Source organism: Molothrus ater, chromosome 13 (assembly GCF_012460135.2).
Source record: "Molothrus ater isolate BHLD 08-10-18 breed brown headed cowbird chromosome 13, BPBGC_Mater_1.1, whole genome shotgun sequence".
Classification (NCBI taxonomy): Eukaryota; Metazoa; Chordata; class Aves; order Passeriformes; family Icteridae; genus Molothrus; species Molothrus ater.
In genome coordinates, this window is record NC_050490.2 from 1,385,504 (window position 1) to 1,407,283 (window position 21,780).

The window sequence follows — 21,780 nt, forward strand, 5'->3', positions numbered from 1 at the left end:
ATATGGTTCATCTTCTCTGGGAGTTTTTTGGGTTTACTCAGATATCACTTGTTTAGAATACAGTCAAAAGGCTCAAGCATTGATTGGAACTAGTCAGGGCTTTGTGTAATCCTTCTGCTTTTATTTCACTGCTGTGTTCCAGCTGGGATGCTTCTGGCAAAGTATTTGGCTCATTTTTACTAACTTGTGATTGGAACTCTGGCTCATTGCAGTTTTGTTCTGAAGAGCTTGCAGGTCTTTAAAGCTGCTTATCCAGCTTATGTCTGGACTGTGCTGTGTATTATTTGTGTAGGCTGACAAACTCTTGCCATTCTCCAGCTAGATGTGTCTTGTTTTTCAATTAACTCCACAACTTTTTCATGTGGATAATCCCTAATATTTCTTCAGTTTCTTGTTTGGATCTCAGTAAAATGGAGGCAGGCAAGCATATTGCAGATGTTTGAAAAAGACACAGATTTTTTTAGCTGTGCTCTAAAAATCACACCCTCACTCTTTATTGCCTGAGCCTTATGACTATTTCTCATTCCATAGGTTGTTCTGATCAATGCTATCAAGGATGTTGCAAAGGCTCTTTCTGATCTCATTGGTGCTACCAAAGGAGCTGCCAGCAAACCAGCAGATGATCCATCCATGTACCAGCTGAAAGGTGCTGCCAAGGTAAAACCTTAGTCTTAAATTTTATTTGCAAGTGTCTGAGCAATCACATTTGATAAACATGTGGAACTTCAGCAATTTCTAATTGCCTGAAAACGCCTTTATTTGTTTAATTATCATGGTATCATGGCCAACACAAGAGTTGGTATTTAGTCCTGTAACAAGCAGAATTCATGAAGTCTCTTAGGTCCTATTAGAAATAACCATGCTTCCCAGCTTGCCTTGCTCCATACCCTGAAAACAGGAGGAAGGATTCACATGTTATTTTTTTGCTTTGCTTCTCTCCTCTTCAGGTGATGGTAACAAATGTCACATCCCTCTTGAAGACTGTTAAAGCAGTAGAAGATGAAGCTACTCGAGGGACAAGAGCCCTTGAGGCCACAATTGAGTACATCAAACAGGAGCTCACGGTACAGAACTGAATTGCTGTCGTGGCTTTTGCAAGTGTGTCCTTACAGAAAGCTGAGAGCAGCTGCTTCCTTTTTCATTAGACCTTCAACTTTCAGTACAGATATTGTTTTCTGATCTGATGCTGTTCACTTTTTTTTCATCCTGGCTTTGGTAGTGTCTCCTCAACATCACTCTCATACTGTGTCTGCAGTTGAAACTTGTTTCTATTTTTCCCTTATTATGGAATGATTGTACCTGTGATACATGGCCTGCTATGGATATCCTGTGTGAGCAGGAGTTACTGATAGTGTGCAATTCTCTGTCAAATCAGGTGTTGTACCATGACAATTGTTTTCCTTCCTCTTTAAGACATAGAAGTATAGTTAGAGTTTTTTACTAGCATAGTAGTGATTGACATAAATTAATATCTGCATGATTGTGAAGAAGCCTGATTTCTTCCTTCCTTTACTTACAGTCCCTTTTTGTTAAACAAAGCCTGTAGACACAGTCTTCAGCAGGAAATGCCTTGTTGTGTAGGCTATGAATTAGCAATTCTTACACCATAACTGCACTGTGGCACCATTTTGTCTTGTCAAATGCTCTCCATCAAAGATCCACTTTTCACTGTGTGAGCAAAGCTGTTGTAATGAGGAAATTTATTTTAAAATATTTTATTTTTAACTATCTGTTCATAATCATTGGGAATTCATATGGCAGTCATAAAACCTCCTGATGTGGTTCCTGATCAGGCATGTTCTGTACATTATCTCACAAGTTACTGTTGTGTATCCTCATGAAGGCCTGGCTGTTACATCCTATCCTATAACTGAGCTAAAACCTGTTCAGATCTGTCACTGGGTTAGCACATCTTTCTCAGTTTGGTTGGTATCTGTTTGAAGTGTTCCTCTTGCTTTTGTCAGCACTGCAGAGGGATGGACCTCTGCTTGTGGTGCTGCCATCTCATTCATGGGGAGAACAGAGGGTGGCACACAGGTACTCAAGAAAATGTGTCAGGCTTGATCTGGAATTCCAGGGGCTGACTCTGAGCAACACTGAGGGATGTCTTTGCATGCATAACTAGAATTCATTTTTTAACATTGCTTCTGTTTCTGGAAAGAGGAAGTGAAAAACTGATTTACCAGGAGCACAGGATAGACCAGGCTCATTTTTGTCCAGACATTTGCATTCTGAAACCACTGGCCTGCTTAGGTTGCACTGTGTGTGGTCAAGAAACCTCCTGATTAATTGTGCACTCCAAATTGCCCCTGCACAGTAAAAGAATGGCAAGCAAATACAGGCTGTACATTAAAAGAAAGGCAAGCAAATACAGACTAAAGCTTGGGAAAAGAAAATACGTGATCAAAGTAAGGTTGTGCAGCTCTTGTTACCTACACCTTCCCACAGTTCCTGTATTCCAGAATTTATGTATTGTCAGGTAATTTGAACTATTTTCACATTATTCACCCTGCAAAATTCTATCTTCAGGTTTCTAAGGGAGACTAAATATAGCCTCAGAGACAACGCTCCACCTCTGCTTTTTTAAGACACATTTGAATATTTTAGTGGTGATGTTCTCAGTCTCCACTGCTCTGTGCTATCAACAAGCACTGGGTAGGGTCCAGCCTCTGCAGGGGAAGGATCTCCTCATGTGAGCAGACCAGCCTAAACAGCAATCAGGATGAGAAAAGAATATAAGAAAGGAACAGTAATTCTTTTCATCTGGTAAGGCTCTGAACAGCTGCCTGTAACTGTCTTGTGGGTAGTTAAATGCAGATGAGATGAATGGCTTAACCTTTTTTATTGTCTCCTTCCCTCAGCTTCTTGTTCCTCTCTGGTGTGTGCAGGTGAGCAGGTTCATCAGATCCAGGCCCCTGACAAGCAGCAACGATATCCAAGTACTCCAGAGATGTTTCTAATTTCCTGCTGTTCACAGGCTGCTTCCTTTTGCTGTCTCTCTCTCATGGTTGTTCAGCTTTGACTTGACTGCTATCACACTTGCCTTGTGCTTTCACTTTCAGGTGTTTCAGTCCAGCGAGGTTCCAGAGAAGACATCATCACCTGAGGAATCCATCCGGATGACGAAGGGGATCACCATGGCAACTGCCAAAGCTGTGGCAGCTGGCAACTCGTGCAGGCAGGAGGATGTGATTGCCACAGCAAATCTCAGCCGCAAAGCAGTAGCTGACATGCTAACAGCCTGTAAGGTAAACCTTCCCTTCCTTGCCTAGCGTTGATCTCCTTGTGTTTGTGTGCCTCTAAAGCCATAGATCGTGATGTGTTTTGTTCAGTTTTCTGCTTGTCATATGAGAAAGTTAAGATCATTTTAAGGAAACTTCTCTCAGAAAGGATTTTTTGTGATTTTTTTTTGAAATTTCCTGGTTTCCAGTCAGGAGACAAACAACTTGGGCAAGTAGTAGGATATACAAATATTCCTGTGGTCACAAATATAATTTCAATGTTCCTAGAACAGTGAAAGGATTGGTAAAAGAAATCACTCTGATCTATCTTTAGTAGTTCTTTTACCCCTGACTAAATCTGTTGGTTTGCTCAATTTCTTTTGTGCTTTTCAAAACTGTGCAATTTTTATTGCAATTTTTTTATAAAAAATAGCTGCAGCTCTGTTTTCTACACTGGATGCTACATAAATGACTGTTAAGCCATTTGGCCTTGTTCTGATGATAAAAAAATCTAGGCAAAAATGATTAAAAAATAGGATTATGAAGATCTCATTCTGTTTGATTTTCAGTAGTGACTGTAGTAGCAAACTGCCTGTGCCTGTAAATCACAGTTATTTACTTTTGCCTTTCCATGTATGGAAGGTGACAGTGAAATAATGGTGCTCTCTGTGTGGTGTCTGATTTTCAGTATCTGTTTAAATCCTAACTGCCTACATCAGTCCCAGAGTGATTTTTAGCCTAATACTGCCCAAACAGAAGGGTTATGTTTGTTTTAAAAATTATCCTCTTTCAAAAGTGCAAGTTCTGATTTAGAACTGCCTTTATACAAAGCCATTGAATGAAACTTTTTATATTAGTTTTGTAGCAGGTTTTTTAGTGTCTAACCACTTTGCATGCTTCAGATTTTGATTTGTCTTTCCAAACAGGCAGCAAATTCTCAGGAACAGAATCCTCTGGTTTTAGTAATGTTATAAAACACTCCCATGCATGCACAGCCCAGTACATACTTTTGAATATCTATTTATGAACATTCTTTTTTTACATGTTTTTATGTTTACATTTGCTCCCAGTTAATGTAATGATTTTGAGTGGTTTGTGCACTGTAAGTGGCTGACAGGATGAAGCTTCCTGCAAATGGAACAGGTCTGGGATGCTGGAAAAGCCTTTGTGATCTCCCAGGGAATTGCTTTCACAAAGAAAGGAGCCTACAGAAGGAAAAGGGCTGGGAATCATTTAACTTGCTGTAATGACACAGTGCCAAGGCCTGAGATCAAGAGCATTTATTGGACAAACAAGAATAAAAGTCTCCAAGATTACTAATTTTATGCATTATCTAAAATGTATGAGAAAATAGCTGTATCATTTAACAAAGACTCTAAATGCAGAGTTTTAACCAGACATGATTTAGAAAACTTTGTTTCTATGAATTTTGCTCAGAGTCTTAGAAATCTTATGCCATTATTCTAAAAATTGATTAGTGGATGTGGCATTTCCATGATAAGCCACATTCCTTGAATTTTAGGGATAGGAACAGCAGTCTTAGCCCCTGTTGTGCTGTAAAAGCTGTGTGATGCAATGGGACTTGGGTTTTGTGATATTTGACAAACACTGGAGGGGTTTTATAGTGATATTAAGGTACTCTGTAGAAATAGCCCTGATAGATTATCAGATTTTTATGTTCTTTGGTGCAAGGCAGAAGTGCATGTATATGATCTGTGATAGAATTGTACAGAACATAGCTCTGACTTCCCCAGTGTCAGGAATTTGAATGCAAGCTCTATTTAATTGCCTCTTGCCTAAGGCAAGCAGTAGAAGGAGTCAGAATTAACAGTTATGTAGATGCCTGTGCTTGGTCTGCTGTAGATGAATTTACAGTGCTCGTTACTAATTCAGTTGTTATGAGCAGATGCTATTTCAAAAGACAATAAGGATGCTTATTGTGGGATGTACAACTCTCATTAAAGTCAGTGGAAGTGCTGTAATTACACTTATTGAATGTTAGAGCAGGCCCTAAGCTAACAATTTTTTTAATTCTTTTTTTAATTATGTGTTTATATAAAATAATGCCATAATTAACCTGTGCACAGTATCACTATTTGGAGTGATTGCTGCTGGAAAGGAAGCAGATATGCAAGGCCTATCAAAGCCATAGGAAGCAATGGAAGTGAGCAATCACTTAGCTCATTCCACAGGCAGTGGACTGAGGGAAACAACTTGTCACCTTTTCTCAGCACTGGTGGCACTGGAGGCAGCTGAGCAGAGCCAGGCTGGAGCACTGGGAGCAGACACAGCCCAGCTGGGCTGAACAAAGGCTCAGGGCAGCTCCCAGCAGCCCCTCACACACACCTCCCTCCCCAGGGCACCCGTGCTGCTCATGGGGTGGGAGCTGGGCCAGAGGCAGGTGGTGCTGCCATGTGGAGAGAAAAGGAGGGCTGCTAGTGAAGGAAGCCTCAGCATGAGGAGACAAACATGTGTTCTGCTTCTTCAGACACTTTTCAGTTTTCAGCCCTTCTGCCCAGGGCTGGAGGAGAGAACCTTTCTGTTGCAAGTCCCAACTGGTATAGTGAGATGTGTGTTTGGATGTTTTTGGATTATGAAAATGATTTCCTAAAATGACTTCTGTCACCTCTTTAGCCTGCTGTGAAGTACACAGAATTTATACTGAACCTTAAAAATGCTCCCAAAATATTCTGATACCAGTCTTGGCTATGTATGCAAAACACAGAAGGAACTTCCTATTTCCCTCCTACAGATGCTTCCTCTAATTCCCTGTGTTACAGTAATATTTAAATGCAGAAGAGATATTTTAGGATGTACTTATTTTAGGATGTACTTATTTTAGGATGCTTTACAATGTATGCATAAGAAACACTCGGGAGCCCTTTGCCCTGTTTGAAAATTTCAAAAAAACCAAAACCGTTCTGAACTTCCTGGGCTTCAGCAGCTCGTTGGAAGTATGCTGAAGGTGAGGAAAGTCAGTGCTGTTCCTCCCATCTCCCTCCCCTCAGGCAGGGTATGGGGATGAGGAGGGGAGGTGGCTCCTGCGGGCCGTTTCCGTGCTCTGCTCATCCCCAGCTTCCCTGCAGAGGGAGCCCAGAGACCAGCGCCCGCCCTGGCTCGGGATGCTGCGGGGTTTGCAGGAGGGCCGAGAATAAGTGAGCCGTGAGATAATCCCCATCTCAACGGGAGATAAGAGGAGCAGGAGTGGAAGGAGCTGTTCTGTGAGAGTAAATGCTGTGCGTTTTGGGAACTTCCACTTGCCAACAAGTGGTACTTCTGCTAAATAAAAAAGTTCCCAAGAAGCTTATTGTAGAAAGCACAAGGCTTGAAGAGGCTGCAGGTTTCACTTTTTATTTAAAATAAAATGGTTGAATTAGTCGGGCTTATGTCAGATGCCAGACATGACACTTAGTGGAAATCCTTACCAAGACCTGACTCTGCTGCAGCTTCTCTCTGTATTTAAGCAGATGGTTCCAGCACTGCTATGGCTGTGTTAAATCTCTGTCAAGCTAACAGCATTAATGAGCCTTTGCAGAGCTGGAGCTCTGCTGCTCTTCCAGCACCCTTTGCTTACAACAGAAATGGCCAGCCCTTGAGCTCAAACGTCATTTGCACACTCTAAAAAAATCTCCTCCTTTCTCTTTCCCCCATCTCTGTGCTGATCTTCTCTTGTGGGAGCCATTTTGGATGCTGATGTTGTTTTGCCTCCTCAGCAAGCATCCTATCACCCAGATGTGAGTGAAGAAGTTCGGGAGAGAGCGCTGCGCTTCGGAACAGAATGTACCCTGGGATACCTGGAACTCCTGGAGCACGTCCTCCTGGTGAGGAGTCATCTGCATGCACACACTGGGTTGCTTCCAAAGAGATTCATCTCTCTGCCCTCTTTCTATAGTGACTGCTGGTGACACATTTTTGGCAGTTTGTCACATGGTTATGCAGTTTTGTTGTCAGAGAAAGCTAAAGGAAACTCAATATTTCAGCTCTGAGAGACAGAAGGAATACTGGAGTATTTCTGGATCAGATTGGAGGCAATACAGGTCTGAACCTAAAAAAGGTCCCTGGCAAAGGAATTACAATCAGACATTTCAGCATTCTTTTAAGCCCACAATAAACACCAGACATATTAGGCACAGGCCTGTGCCCCAGACTGCAGAGGTTCCACAAGCTTCATTAAGGCACTGTTCCATTTACACCAGTGTTACTGTTACTCTCACAGCCACACCCACACCCACTCCAAGCCATCCCAAAATCCCCAGCCAACACTGCCTCACAAAGAGCTCTCCAACATGTCACACATGGCACCCCCAAAGCTCTGCATAAAACTTCTACACTCAAATCCAAACTCATGAATCCTGCTGTCAGTGGGCTTTGCTTGACCATACATAATTATCCCATAATATATTCGTTATCCCATAATATTTGTTCTTTTCTTGCTATTACTTTTGTAGGAAGCAATAAAATGTGTTTGAACTAAAATTTATGAGATATTGAAGTTTCTGGAGAAGACTTAAATCAGCAATCAGCTTCATGGATGACCAGCAGTTTCTTTGAGGTGGCTCTCAGCTGACATATTAAAGTCTGTGAAACTGAAATCTGCAGCCATTACTGCACATTAGCAAACCCAGATCAGTTTTTCTGCTGAGAACAGAGCATGTGTAATTATTTGCATCAACTCACTGAAATTTATATATAAAGTAAAAGTCCAGTCACAGTTGTGCTTGCCACTAGCAGCTAAAATAGTTCAAAAAAATTGGAACTTGCTAATGGAATTCTTAGAGCTGTATTGCAGTAAGTGATTTAGCATTAGATGTCTGATCCATTTTTAGTTTAGAGGACTGTGGGGAATTTTTCAGATTTGACCCCTAGAAGGCTATAGCACTATGTGTTTCAAACTGAGTGCCAGAACAGACCAAACACTTGAATCAGTTTTTGCTCATTTTATTTCTGTCTCTCTGCAAAGTCAAGAGGCTTAAGGTAAGAAAGGCATGTTCCATTTTATTGAAGTAACAGGCCTTTTCTACCTTAAGCCTTTTAACCCTGAAGCCACAAGCAAGTTCTGCCCCCTCATACCACCCCCCTGCCCCTACCCCAGTGTTGGCTGCCTTAGAAAGCTCTGGTGGTTTAGAACCCCTAGGTCTGAACCCCTAGAACCCCTAAATCTCATCAATTTCTAACCTCCAGAAATGCAGCTCCTGTGGGATTAGCAATCTCTAATTGCTCCACCTGGCACCCTGTGATACAGTTGCCAGTAAATTCAGTTATACCCTCAGTGCTCAGGCTAGGGATGCTTACAGGGCTGCCAAGGGGGATTCAGCAGCCATATTCTTTGAAAATGATACTTGTTAGGTACAAGAGTTGTCAGATGCAGTATGTGAAATTTCTCAAGCCAGTGTATTACCTTGTGTAATGCTGCATTGGGCAAATGGCACAAAGTGACTTGTTTGCTCAAAGCACTATTCCACTTATCACCTAGCTAGGGCCAGGAACACACTGATTCCAGCTGAATGGCCTGCACACCTTAGCAAAGCTCTTTCTAAGCTGTGCTAGTGAGAATCAGGAGTGACCTGACCTCCTGCAGATCCATGTGCTCCATCCTGGCCGTGCTGATCCATGCTGAGCTGAGGGGAAGTCTGGAGCTGTGCAGGGCAGTGCCACTTTGCTGCTGTGCATCCAACACTGTAGTGGAAGCCTCTGCTCCTGGTGCCACCTGACACTTACAGGTCTCTCACTGGGCTGCAGACAATTGCTATACAAAATCAATCTTTCACTAGAGTGCCTTGGGAATCTTCCAGCATCCTGGAATCCTTAATAATGTGCATTCTCTTTCTCTAGATTCTTCAAAAAGCAACTCCAGAGCTAAAGCATCAGCTGGCCTCTTTCTCCAAGCGGGTTGCAGGTGCTGTCACAGAGCTTATCCAGTCAGCAGAAGCAATGAAGGGTGAGTTGGGAAGGCAGGTTCCCAGTGTGGTGTGCTCATTACTCCAGAAACAATGATCTGATATTCTGTGTCATGTACACTGCAGGGTCTCCTCAGTTATTTCCTGCTCTTATCAGTACCTGATCCTTGGAAATGAATCTGAACTATAAGCAGTTTCCATATATGGGAATCCAGTTTTTCTTTCCTCCTTCCCTCATCTCTTAATAGAGTTACTTACTCTTTTTCATACAACAGTGATCTACATGATGCTATTTCCCTGCTCGAGTAGCTTTATTGAATTCTTCAGCTTTTCCTGCATTCTCTTGTATTTCAAAATTTGTTTTCATTTGCTAATAAGGCAAGCCAATATCAAACTTCTTCTATTCCCTAAGTGCTTTTTAAAAATCTTTATATTATTCTCATCTGTGGACACATTTATTAATTTCTGGCAATTTTTGCGTTTTAACTCATATTCATTAATGTTTATTATTAAGATAAAAAAAAAACACTTCTTATTTCTTTTTTCACTTGCTGCCTGTAGAGAATGTCTTTACTCACTTTAGAAGCTTTTTTTATGAGAAGTAAAATGTGTTTTAGCCATTCACAATTTTCTTTCCTCATTTTCATTTATAGTACACAATAAAGTTGTCTCCTAATAAATTCAACATACAAATGTTTTAACTTTTGTGAAGTGCCTTTTTTTGAAGAGCAGCTAGTATATTTTACAAATTTGGGGTTGACTGCATTTATACTTGCTGCCTTCTTTTTTTTTTTTTTACCCTGTTTATCTGCCAGTATTAGGGTTTAATATAGAACATCTTCATCCTGTACAGCATTTGAGCTGAGAAATGGATTTTAGACCATGCCTTTAGAGGTTATGAACTTCTTCTGGCTGTTTCATTGTTTCCTTCAATCCAGAATATGGATGCTTTCTGAATCTTATCATTCAGAGAATGCTGTTAGGAAATCAAAAATAATAATGCACTGACAACTTCCAAAAGTTCTGAAACCCCTTCCAGCCAAGTATTCATTTTGTGGATCTACAAAAATTCTTTGAGAAAAGAGAAATGCCAAAAAGTCAACAGCAAAAAAAAAAAAAATTACCCTTCAGATGTGGTACAGAAACTGCTTTGGCCTTTTCTACGTCACTGTTAGACACACACTGCCAAAAGTGTGCTTCCTTCAGCCAGTGCTAACTTCATCCCCAGGCACTGCCAGTGAACAGATGTCAGGTCAGTGCCTGCAGAGTGTGCTGGGGGTGCCTGTGTTGCCTGCAGCCTGTTCTCTCTACCACTGTGTCACACTTCTCAATGTACCTTGGTCCAGTTAGCAACCTCTGAGTAAGACCTCTGCTAAACACAAGTTGAGTGACAGCTGGTTTTGTATGGACAGTATCCCTTTTTGAAGCTTCTTTGCTTTTTGCTTCCTTGCAATTATTAAATGAGTTGCTTTCATGAAAAAATAATCCTACTAAATATTTCTTTCCCCTCTGCTTAATAGTTTTCTCTGTGACATAAACCACTGGTTTCATGCCACTCTGGCACTAAAATCAGCTTTCTATGGTGTATATTCTGTATTGGACACTTGAGGTGGTGATTGCAATTCCCCCTGTTTGCGTGGCAGCTCACTCACAGTGACACTGAAGTTATTGTCTCCATCTCCATTAATTTCAGGGACAGAGTGGGTGGATCCAGAAGACCCAACAGTCATTGCAGAGACAGAGCTATTAGGGGCTGCAGCATCAATTGAGGCTGCAGCAAAGAAGTTAGAGCAGCTGAAACCAAGAGCCAAGCCCAAGGTGAGTGTCCATCCCCATTGTTTGTTTGAGGTTAACAAGGCAGAGGATGCACATTGCCCATAGTTTGGTGTGTGTTTGCTACTGGCCACAATAAGGGTGTAAGCAATCAAACCTTGCATGAGTTTTAGTGCCACAAAACCCTGCTCTGGATGGCACTTACCCCTGAGGGTAGAGGCTAAAAAGGTGCTTTTCAGGGAGTGAGTCAAGCAAAGGAAGAGGAGCCAAATGTTAGAAATGCTTGTAAGAGTTACGCATCATTACTGTTGATTATTTACCTTTCTGTTTCCAAACATATTTTACTGCTGTGTAGTCATTCTTACTTGCTTTCTTTTGTTCACATCTGAATTTGTGGGGTGCAGCAGGAGAAAGCAGCAGTAACACAGTTGGATTCAAGAGAATGCAAAGGACCTGCAGGATTTTCTAAGACTAAAACCAGCATTTTATGCCATGCTTAGAGAGTAGCTGTTTCAGTATAGAATCAGATGCATTGTGTGATCATTTTCCTATGTCATTTTCCTGAAGGAAATTAAATTACAGTTCATTATGATATCAAGTAGTGTTGCATGTTGCTAGGTCCTTTCAAATGTGTCTCTGAAGATATTATAAAATTAAGCCAACTATTTTCACATGCAGTACAGAGGGAATATATGAAACTGGTAGATCCCAAAGAATCGCTACCTTTTGTCTGGTGTTAACAGGCAGGTTTTAGTAGAAATTACTATGTTGCATCTCTTTAAAATTAAAAACATGTTTTGGCTGTGTAATTGATGGCAGGAAAGGACTATGTATCTATTTTCCTCTTTTTGCTGCTTTGTAGGTGCAAATCTGTTTTCAAAGTAAAGCTAATGAGAAGTCTTTCTAAAAAGCAGAGCCTCAAGACCATTCATTCAGTGCTGGATGATTGCATTGGTGCAGGGTAGTATTTTGTTATTTAGGAGCATCAGATGAAATAGTTCTTGGAAGCTTCAGCCTTTGAGTACCTCTCACCCCCCACTCCCTGTTCAGTATAGGAATAAATTAGCTCATGAAAAAAAAATGCTCTTTGTCTGCATTTTTTAACAAGTACATCCATTTTGTTTATAAAGAAAAATGGTCCTTTATAATGAGATTCCACAAGCTGAGTCTGAGGAGCGGAAAAGTCCTTCATCACCTTTTCTATACAGTCACTGCACAATAGCACATGTGTGTTGCCTGGTAACCATGGAGCAGTTTCCTTCCAACATCTAAGCCCCTCCAGGGTCATTGTAATCTCCCAGTGAATTTCCCAGTTCTCACACCTGCTCATCATTTAACATGTTAATTTGAGTATCCAGTCTCCTTGTGACTTACTGGTTTGTTTGTCATTCTCTGAAACTAAAATTCATATCCAACTGTTTGTTTGATTTGGGATTTCAGCAGCCTTTGCATCCTTTTCAGATGTTTAATCTCTTTCACAATAAGGGTTATAATCCACATCAAAAGCTACTAGGAAGATCACAGAGTGGCTCCAATAGCACTTTTTCTGCTGCAGACTTGCAGCTTGTATCCTCCCAGAGCAGGATTTCCTGTGGTGAACAGGCTGTGTCTTCCTAGGGCCCATCTTTGACAACACCCAGAGTGTTGCAGTAGGAATGCTTAGAGGAGGGAAGGGCTGCTTTGTCTTGTGCTCAGTCTGTGAAATGCAGGAGTAGGAGTTCTTTTCTACAATGGAACAGACTATCTGGACAATATCCTGCTTTGCTTAGCAGCAATCATCATCAAGTGAACTTGCAGAGGAGTCCTCAGTTGGTAATTTTACAATGTCTACCTGCAGGAAATCCATCATCTGCATCATTACTGCTTGGTGGCTGATTCTCTGTTTTTTGGTGAAGTTTTTTTATTAGTGCAGGGAATGGGAGTAATTTGATTTCAGCTTGAAATGTTGATCTTTGTGTTCCAGTTTGTCTTTTACCTCTAAAAAACCCCCAAACAGCTGAAGGTAGGGTTTCTTCTCATTTGTTCCACCATTTTATTTTTTTTTAACTTTTGGATTTTTTTTTATTTCTTCTTTTCCTTGTTTCCTCTTCATATTTTTGCACCTATCATACCTCCCCTTGGTGTCTTAAACTGACACAAATAGCATGAGACACCTTCATTTTCTGCTCCTGGGAATCATCTTATCCCAGAGGACAATTTCTTAGGAGACACAGTCCTGCTAACTGCTGCCTGTGCTTTATTGGACAATGCTTATTTTGTTTGCTTTAAATCCTGGTTGGTTGGCTGCAGGTGAATGTGCTCCCAACATACTTAGTCCACTAGTGCACAGCCCCACTGACACCCTGTAAATACCTGCATGTCTTCTGAGCTCATATCTTGGAAGAACTTTGAGGACTCTCCTGAGTAACTGGTGTTACTACTGTCTGTAACACAAAACCTGTTCAGTGTTCTCCTTGCAGTGGTCAAGGTGGGAAATGATCTGAGAAGCACTGAGATCTTTATGGTTTATTAAGCAGGAGTTGGCTGTCATGTTTCCTTTAAGTACAGTTATTTTTCCTGAATGTGGACTCTTTATTTTTTCAGTTTTCCATTTGGAGAGTCAGTTGTATTGCAATGCAGACACACATTCCTTCTGTTATGCAAATATGCTACTTCCTGTAAAATAACCCCCAAAACTAGTAATTTTCTGAGAAGAAAACTATTTGGTCTAGTAAAATCTTCATGCTAATACTGGGCAAAACCCACTTTTAAGTAAAAAGGTATGGTAGATGAGGTACAGCAGGAGAGAGCATTGCTGTCCCTCCCCTGTTCTGTTTTCTGTCTGCTCCTCAAGCTTCTGTGCAGGCCTCTGCCTCCAGACATGGGTGTCTTGTAGTCAGTAAGAGTTCCCTGCTGGTAGCTTTCAGCAGTTGGTCCTTTGTTTTTTTAACCCAAGATGAATCAAACCTGGATGCCTTTTTCTGCAGGACTCTGTGTGATATGTTTGATATATTAGGTTGTTATTTAATCCAACTATATATCAAACATATTCCTACAGTGTCCTGCCCTGTCTCCGGGGGTTTTAACCTAGTACAAGGCAATGTGAAGGAGTAGAGTCACTCACAAGCAGGTTTAGAAGACTTCCTATAGACTCCTAATCTAATCTGGTATGAAATACATACATGGAGTGCTCCTTTATCAGTAGAGTTGCTCTTGAGAGACTTCTAAGTTGTGGAGGGCTCTTTGTGACAGTGAGCAGCAGCTGACTTGCACTGAAATTCTTACTGTGCTTTCCATGGCTCAGTGCAGTAACTTACTCATATTGGTTTGCTCATTATAAAGTAGAAAATTAGAGGTGCTTGAAAATATAATGCTTTGTCTTTTGTAATTTTTGCTACTAAGTTTTGCAGTGAGATTGGGGGCTCATTTGTTTTCCTATTAACCCTGACTTTATTTATGCTACCCCTAATAATGGAGATGCTGTAGAAAAATGGTTAAAATACACTACAAAACCATATCTTTTTAGTTTTCTTTTCAATGGCATAATCAACATTTTAAGGATATTCCATTCTAAAGACTTTGTAGTGAGCCTAATGTTTGTTTGTTCTGGTGACTTAATTTTCCAGTCTATTTATAGTTGTACATGGTTAATAACAGCATATTAGCTGAGGCTTGAGGAAAATGAGATGCTGATCTTCATGGGGGCTGCTTGAGGAAGGAGAAGCTCATCCCTTTTGTCCTAGATCTGGTTTTCTAAAGAAACCTGCTCTAAAATCTCCCAAGGTGATATTTTCTGCCATCATTGCTCTCAGCTTTATTCATGAAGGCTGTGAACTGACCCGTTGTGAGGCTACTGTTCCTGAGTGTGAACTTAAGACAGTCCAGGAGAAACACTCTTTTAACAAAGGGAATGGTGAAATATTTACTTTTCTTGTAGGGCTTTTTGCTGTGCTCAGTCTTGTTGCTTCCTGTCCTTATGGCTGAGGAATTCCTTATTGCTGAGGAATGCTCTTGGTAGAGCTCTGGCAGAAACACAGCCACAGTGCTGGCTGAGCACTGTGCCACCCCCACTGAGTATCCAGCCCTGGGATGTGTGGCACACCTGAGAATGGTGAAGGGAAAACCACAGAGAAGGACTAGAAATAAAGGGTTTGTTAGACAAGATAAAAAGCCAACAGGCATTCAACAGTTGGAGTGCTGTGGAAGGCTGCTACAGAAATAAATTCTTCACAGAGGGGATCAACTGTCAAGAGGGTTTTTTTTTCAGAAGTAAAAGAAGTTGTGAGATGTCAGAGCATGCAAGACTTGGAAGTTTGAGAAATTTCACCTATGGCTTGATCTCCCAAGCCCTGGATTTCAGTATAATTGGAAAGAAAGTGATTTGGCAAATGGGAGAAAAAAAATCTGTTACCAGATGGGATACTGAGGTGTAGCTGTCTGTTCTTCTGTTGAGCTTCACCTGCTGCTCCACAGTGGAAGTTAATCCAGCCATTGTACAATGGCACTCTTTGGCAATCTCTTTGAAGATTTCTTGGCAATCTCTTTGAAAAGCAGTAATTTTTGCTTAGGAATTGTGTGCAATATACTACCCTGAACTGAGTTCAAACAACTGCTTTTGTTCAGCATCTTTTTGGTGGCTGTTTTTTCACAAATTGAACTCCATCTGAGCACATTCATAGCTGTCCAGTAGATCACACCATGGCCATGAGCCATTTTCTGAAATGTCAACAAAGACTGACACTTCCTTTGTAATAAATAAGCAGATATTGAAGTTCTCATTCATTTAAGTCTGAATTCCTGACAGTGCTGACATATAAACAGTAATGCACATAATATATTTTATGTTGGAAATGAGAATTTAAATACTTGATAGTAAGAAGTTTTGGACAAAAGTAGAAGTGCAATAACAGTCTTTTAAAAGTGCAGTAACAGTCTCCTCAATTCACTGTCAGTCAGTGGGATTTTTGTTGATATTTCTGTTTGTTTTTAGTCAAAGTCAGTAATGCATCTGTTTTAATAAGGACAGTAATTCTGACAGACTGTACTGGATTCCATTTAATCATTCTGGCAATGTCATGATTGAAATAAGAGTTTTAGTTATGAAACTTGAGGCGTGTAGAGGGCCAATGTGATTGTACTTTGCTATAACAATGGTCATGATGTGGCATTGCAAGCACTGCCAAAGTTGTATATGGAACATGAATTGCTCACTTTCCAAAGCAATTTCTTTTATTACAAAGACATGTAGTTGATGGGAACAGCCCAATAGCAAGGCAAGACAAATAGTTTTCTGTGGATTAAGTGGCTTTTCTTAAAAAAAGAAAAACTTTAAAATGCCAAACATCTTTATCTACACATCAGTTTTGATTTTTGGATGATTCAGTTTTTCTGGTGTCTGTGGATGCTGTTGTTTCATCTCCTGGACTTTTAGTTATGTGAAGTGCTGTAGGACTGAGTGCTGCTTGATGGGTCATTTTCTAATTACTTATCATTATCCTTTATTATTTTATAGTTGACTATTTCATCAAACTGCAGTTACAGGAGAACTAAACCTGACTTAAATTTAGATGGGTGTGCTTAGACTTGCAAATGAGTGCCCAGTTTTTTAACTCATGGCCCACCTGGCTGGTGTTTCTAAAGTTAGTTATGTGGCACAAGAATATTGTGGTTGTAGTTAGAATGAGCCTATATTTCAAAAGCCTTATCCCTCACAAAATAGGATGTCCTGATACTGTAGCCACTAGCCCTACTTGTCATACAGCCTTGGATTCCAGTAGGCTTGTGTTTGAGTCATAAACAAAATGCATTCTGTTGGAATATTTTATATAAAAAACCATCAGAATACAAGGCCCAGGCCTGGTTCTGTTTAAAATAAAAATAACTGTTCATCTCTATCTATTTAGTTAACTGTTCAAAAGTTAGTAGGCATGCTTAGATGGACAAATGTTTTCAGTATTTGCTTAAATTATTTGAAAGTCAGGAAAGTTTTTATAGAACAATAAATTTACATTTTAAATAGTAAGAAACCTCCTTAGGAGGTTTTGCACATGCTTGTTCAAAGACAAACTTGGATGACTGAAGTGTTCCAGACAGACCTTTGGAACTTCCTGTGTCCAAGATCACTGAACTGGACTGCTGCACAAAGCTGCTCTCTGTGCAGTGACAGCTCTTACCAAAAGCTGTTAAATCTGTGCTCTTATTGGCATCTACTTTACATTCCTTACTGCAGGTGAATGAGACAACACATATTTATCATTGTTCTTTTTCAATGCCTTAAGTCTTTAGGTATTTAGAAAATGCTTTTCCCTAGTTTAGCAATCTTGGAAGCCACTATTATGGCACTCCAGAGATTAATCTTGATAGGAAAAACAAGAATTTCTTTTCAGACCTGCACTTTTCTGAACGTAGTTTAGAGTAGCTCCAGTGGAGGTAATGCACTAGAAAGTTGATGGCTTTGTTTAAATATCTTGTGTGATGCTGTTTCAGTGTGAGCAGGCACAAGGGCAAGCTCCAATACTTTATGTTGACTCCCAGCTTTAGTCCACACAAAACTGCTTTGCAGAAAATGATGTTCTAGATCTTACTGACTTTACTGATGTGTTCCAGAATCATCTTGTCTTTGTATATGTCCTCAGTCTGGAAAGTATAATTGCTTTCAGGTGAATGTGTAACATGGTTTTTTCTTGGTTATAGCAAGCAGATGAGACTCTGGATTTTGAAGAACAGATCCTGGAAGCAGCTAAATCCATTGCAGCTGCTACCAGTGCCCTTGTGAAGTCAGCTTCAGCAGCCCAGAGGGAACTGGTGGCTCAGGGAAAGGTGGGTAAACAGGACATGTAGCAACAGTAGTGGGGGAAAGCATCAAAAATGAATATAGTCTTCTAAAGGTTCTGTTAAAAACAGTAGGAAGGAGCTTTGGAATGACTAATAAAAATGTAAATTGTTCACTGCTCATCACAATACATGGCCCAGACCTGGTTCTGTTTAAAAAATTCCACAGTTCCATTTATTAAAACCTCACAAGTGTAATCAAGTTCTTGACTCTTCAAGTTCTTCAGTTGTGGGGAGTTTTGCTGTGGGGCTTTTTCACTTCATGAAGATCTGTGATTCAAGCTAGTAATGTACAGTCCCACTTAACAGTTTGGGGATCCAAAGCCAAATGCCACCATGTCCAGTACTGCTCTGGGCCTCAGTAATTGTTGTAATTGCCCTCAATGGGCACAACTGTGATTCAATGGGGACACAGGCCTGTGTGTAAATTCAGGACATTTCAGTGGCTGTGCTTGTAGTTATTGTTGCAATCAATGGGAGGAGTCTTTACAGCACGTGGCATCCTTTTGGTGTGATCAGAATTGAGATTTTGTACATCATTTCACATCCATCACTATTTTTCACTGTCAGTATACTCTGAAAGATAGAATCAACCAGGTATGTTGCCTATGAAAACAATTTATTATAAGGCCATTGTTGTTGTATAGCTATGGTTTCCATTTTCACCTGGTTGTTAACTCGGAGCAGGCTCTGTCATGGATCCCACAATCAGGCTCTGCTGTTTGCTTCAGCCTGGGCTCTGGAAAACTTGTGCTTTTGTTTCTAACACAACCAACAAGCACTTCATCTGTGGTCTACTTAAAAATATCTGTTCAGGGGATGATGAGGCAAGAAAAACATGAAACCTAAATACTTTAGGGGGTTTTTTTTAACTGATTTTTTTGTTGTTGCATAAGTGTCACCACAGCTATGAGAGAACATATCTTCTGTTTATGTTGATGCTGTACTTAATGATTTGATTTAATTCCCTGGAATTCTCATTATGCTTGAATGCCTGTTTACATTTCTTTTAAAACACAAGTTTCTGGACCATGTTTACATTTCACATCTTTCAGCTTCTCTCCAAAAACCACCCAGACCCATGCAGCTGTGGGGATGTGGGTCTGGCAACCAGCTATAGGATTTCGCTTCATTGCTTTCATCCAATATGGGAAGAAAACTGTCTCCAAATTGTTGCTGGTACTGCTGATGCCATGAACACTTCAGTGGAAAAGCCATGCAGAAAAGTGAGCTGCTCTCCTAAAGTGCCATTATTAGGCATGAAGGCACGTGGGGGCTTCCCTGTGAAGCTTTCTGATCTGTACCTTCCCACAGTGCTCAAATCAGAGGAGATGAAAGAATAATGTAAATTCAAATGTATTATGGAGACAGAAGTAAGTTATTTTAAAGCCTGGGACTTAAGGAACTGCTGCTTCAGCTGTTGCTTCAGCTGTGGTTTCAACCACCAGTAGCCTGCTAATTACTGGTTATTCTGGTAATTACTTCTGTGTGTTCCAAGAATGGGTCAGCTGAAGCAGTTTAGTAAGTTGGACACTTCCTGAGCAGGCAGATGTGTGCTGGAAGCACAGTTACTCTGACAACTGACTTCCAGTTGGATTTTCTGCTCTTGAATGTGCTGGGCAGAGTCACAGCTACAGGTGTTTCCTCTTTTCATGGATTACTGTGTGTCTGAGACAGAGCCATTGCATTTTCTGTTTTCTTGTAAGCCATCTCTAAACTGTTTTTTCAGGTTGGAGCAATCCCTGCAAATGCAGCTGATGATGGACAGTGGTCTCAGGGACTTATTTCTGCTGTGAGTAACTACTTCTCTTGAGAAAACTGGCACATTCTCTGAAGAAATAATATCCTGTGAGAATACCCAGTGGCTTTTTTTACTGCCTTCTAGGCCAGAATGGTGGCAGCTGCAACCAGCAATCTCTGTGAAGCAGCAAATGCCTCAGTCCAAGGCCATGCCAGTGAGGAGAAACTCATCTCATCTGCCAAACAAGTTGCAGCTTCTACAGCACAGTTGCTCGTGGCTTGCAAAGTGAAGGCTGATCATGACTCTGAAGCCATGAGGAGGCTACAGGTACCTGTGGTTGTTAATCACTGAGAACCCATGGTAGCGCTAAGTAAACACTGTTTCAGCACTCCAGGATTATGCATGTGTTCAACAAAGTATTTCTCTAAGTGTCAGCCTGGATTGTGGTCAGATTGCCTTTGTTCTAGGAGTCAAGAGACAGCAGTTGTAGATAGAGCATTTCTAAAATGGACAATCATTGCTAGACAAAAATAAGAGAATCCAGTGCAACACCTCAGTTGAAGTCTGAGTGAGCTTCTTTACCATAAAACTGGTTCCCTTTTATGTTACACATCTATTTCATGTTGAGCTTCTCTGAACTGCTGCTGAATTAACACTGTGTTTTGATGGGTAAAATCTAAAGTCTATGGAAGTTTAGTTTGAGGATGGTAATTTTTAAAATGATCACAGCCTTCTCTGACATCATGCTCTGCAGGCTCAGCCTGGAACATGCAACTATTTCAGCTGCTTTTTTTCTACCACCTTTGGTGAACAGTGAAAGTTCCCTTTTTTCTTGTACTTGCACAGCTGCTACTAAGGGACATTCAGTGCAACAGTTCATGTATGGCTGGGCAGAATCAAATTCAACAGAAATACATATGACTGAGTATCTGTCTGAGCATCAGGAACTGATGTCATCATTTTTTTCAAAGTAGAAAAATGGTTTAAATATTTAGGAGGAAAAAATATATGGATGTGTGAAAAATCTACATGTTTCTACAGAAAACAGTGGTATGTCACAGGGCAATTATAGGGCTGAGATGGTTTTAGTGCTTTATAGTCAATCCATGTAGATTGACATTGCCAAAGGCTGTGGGGAGGGTGGCAGTAACTGGAATAATGCAATTTGCAATATGTAGGTGCCAAGATGGGTCTGAAGGATTTTTAAATGCAGAACAAACAATAGAAACAGGAAAAATTCAACTACTAGAGACTTTTCTCAGCTCTGACAGGAAATTTGGGGTTCTCGGTCATTGTGGGCAAATATTACTAAATAGACATCAAATGTGAGAAATTGGAAGGGAATGTGAAAAGGAAACAAGCCCAAGCATGGACTGAAACTGAACTTTGCCATTTTACCAAGTTCATTTTAGTCCCAGAATGAATAATGAAAGGAAGAGCAGTTTGCACTTGGAGATCATGTCCTTTATCATAGCAAAAACAATGAGTTGATGTCTACTAAATATTTTTACTGGTGGACATGCCAAAACTACTGAGACTTTTCAGCTGGCTTTGCCCCCAGCAGAAATGTTTTACACAGCTTTAATCAATAGGTTGGATTCAGGGCTTGAGTGTGTCTTGGTTTTTTCCTTCATACCCTAATTTGAACTGCATTTCCCATGAATGTAAATTTGGACTGCACTGTTACAGAATCTTCCAAAACTTAATGAAGCAATTGGAAATGTTTCCATTCTTTCTGGATGAGCTCCAGACTGAGCAGAGTAAATTTCAAATCATTTATCCTTGGGACATCTCAGTGAGGAAGACTTGAAAGTGAGATGCAGCTGGAAATATGGGATAGGACTGGGGAAAGGCAGGGGGACAGGTTCAGAGCTGGTCCTTCCTAGGAAGGATGCAAGGTTGGAAGCTGTGGCTTCCATTCCCAGTGTGTCTCTAGCATGTGGGAGCAGGCTGTTTTGGGCTGCAGGCAGTATCCAGCTCAGACAACAAAAGATGTATATATACATATTACAACCATATATATATATACATATATATATACATATATATATATATATATATATACATATACACACACACACATATATATATGGTTGTAATATATATATACAACTATATATATAGTTGTAATATATATATATTACAACTATATATATATTCAGACAACAAAAGATAAATATCTTGTAGAAACAAAAGATATATATTACACCAAAAGATACATATTACAAATATTTGACTGGTTCTCTTTAGAAATCTGAGAATTTTTAGGGAATTAAAGTTTAAATGTGAGATAACCATGGCTGTGTAAGTTGCTAACTTGCCCTGATTAAAATCTATT

General features: G+C 40.4%; 1 protein-coding gene across 3 annotated transcripts in view; it reads left to right on the forward strand.

Moving 5' to 3' along the window:
• The window catches only part of TLN2 (talin 2), a 144,382-nt gene that overhangs the window by 118,150 nt on the left and 4,452 nt on the right, over nt 1-21,780 (forward strand). For all 3 annotated transcript variants that reach the window (XM_036389867.2, XM_036389866.2, XM_036389868.2), the window contains 9 exons: nt 532-657; nt 948-1,064; nt 3,063-3,248; nt 6,935-7,042; nt 9,054-9,159; nt 10,812-10,936; nt 17,564-17,689; nt 19,431-19,493; nt 19,587-19,769. In XM_036389867.2, the coding sequence (XP_036245760.1) occupies nt 532-657; nt 948-1,064; nt 3,063-3,248; nt 6,935-7,042; nt 9,054-9,159; nt 10,812-10,936; nt 17,564-17,689; nt 19,431-19,493; nt 19,587-19,769 (1,140 nt within the window). The remainder of the gene's footprint in view (nt 1-531; nt 658-947; nt 1,065-3,062; nt 3,249-6,934; nt 7,043-9,053; nt 9,160-10,811; nt 10,937-17,563; nt 17,690-19,430; nt 19,494-19,586; nt 19,770-21,780) is intronic.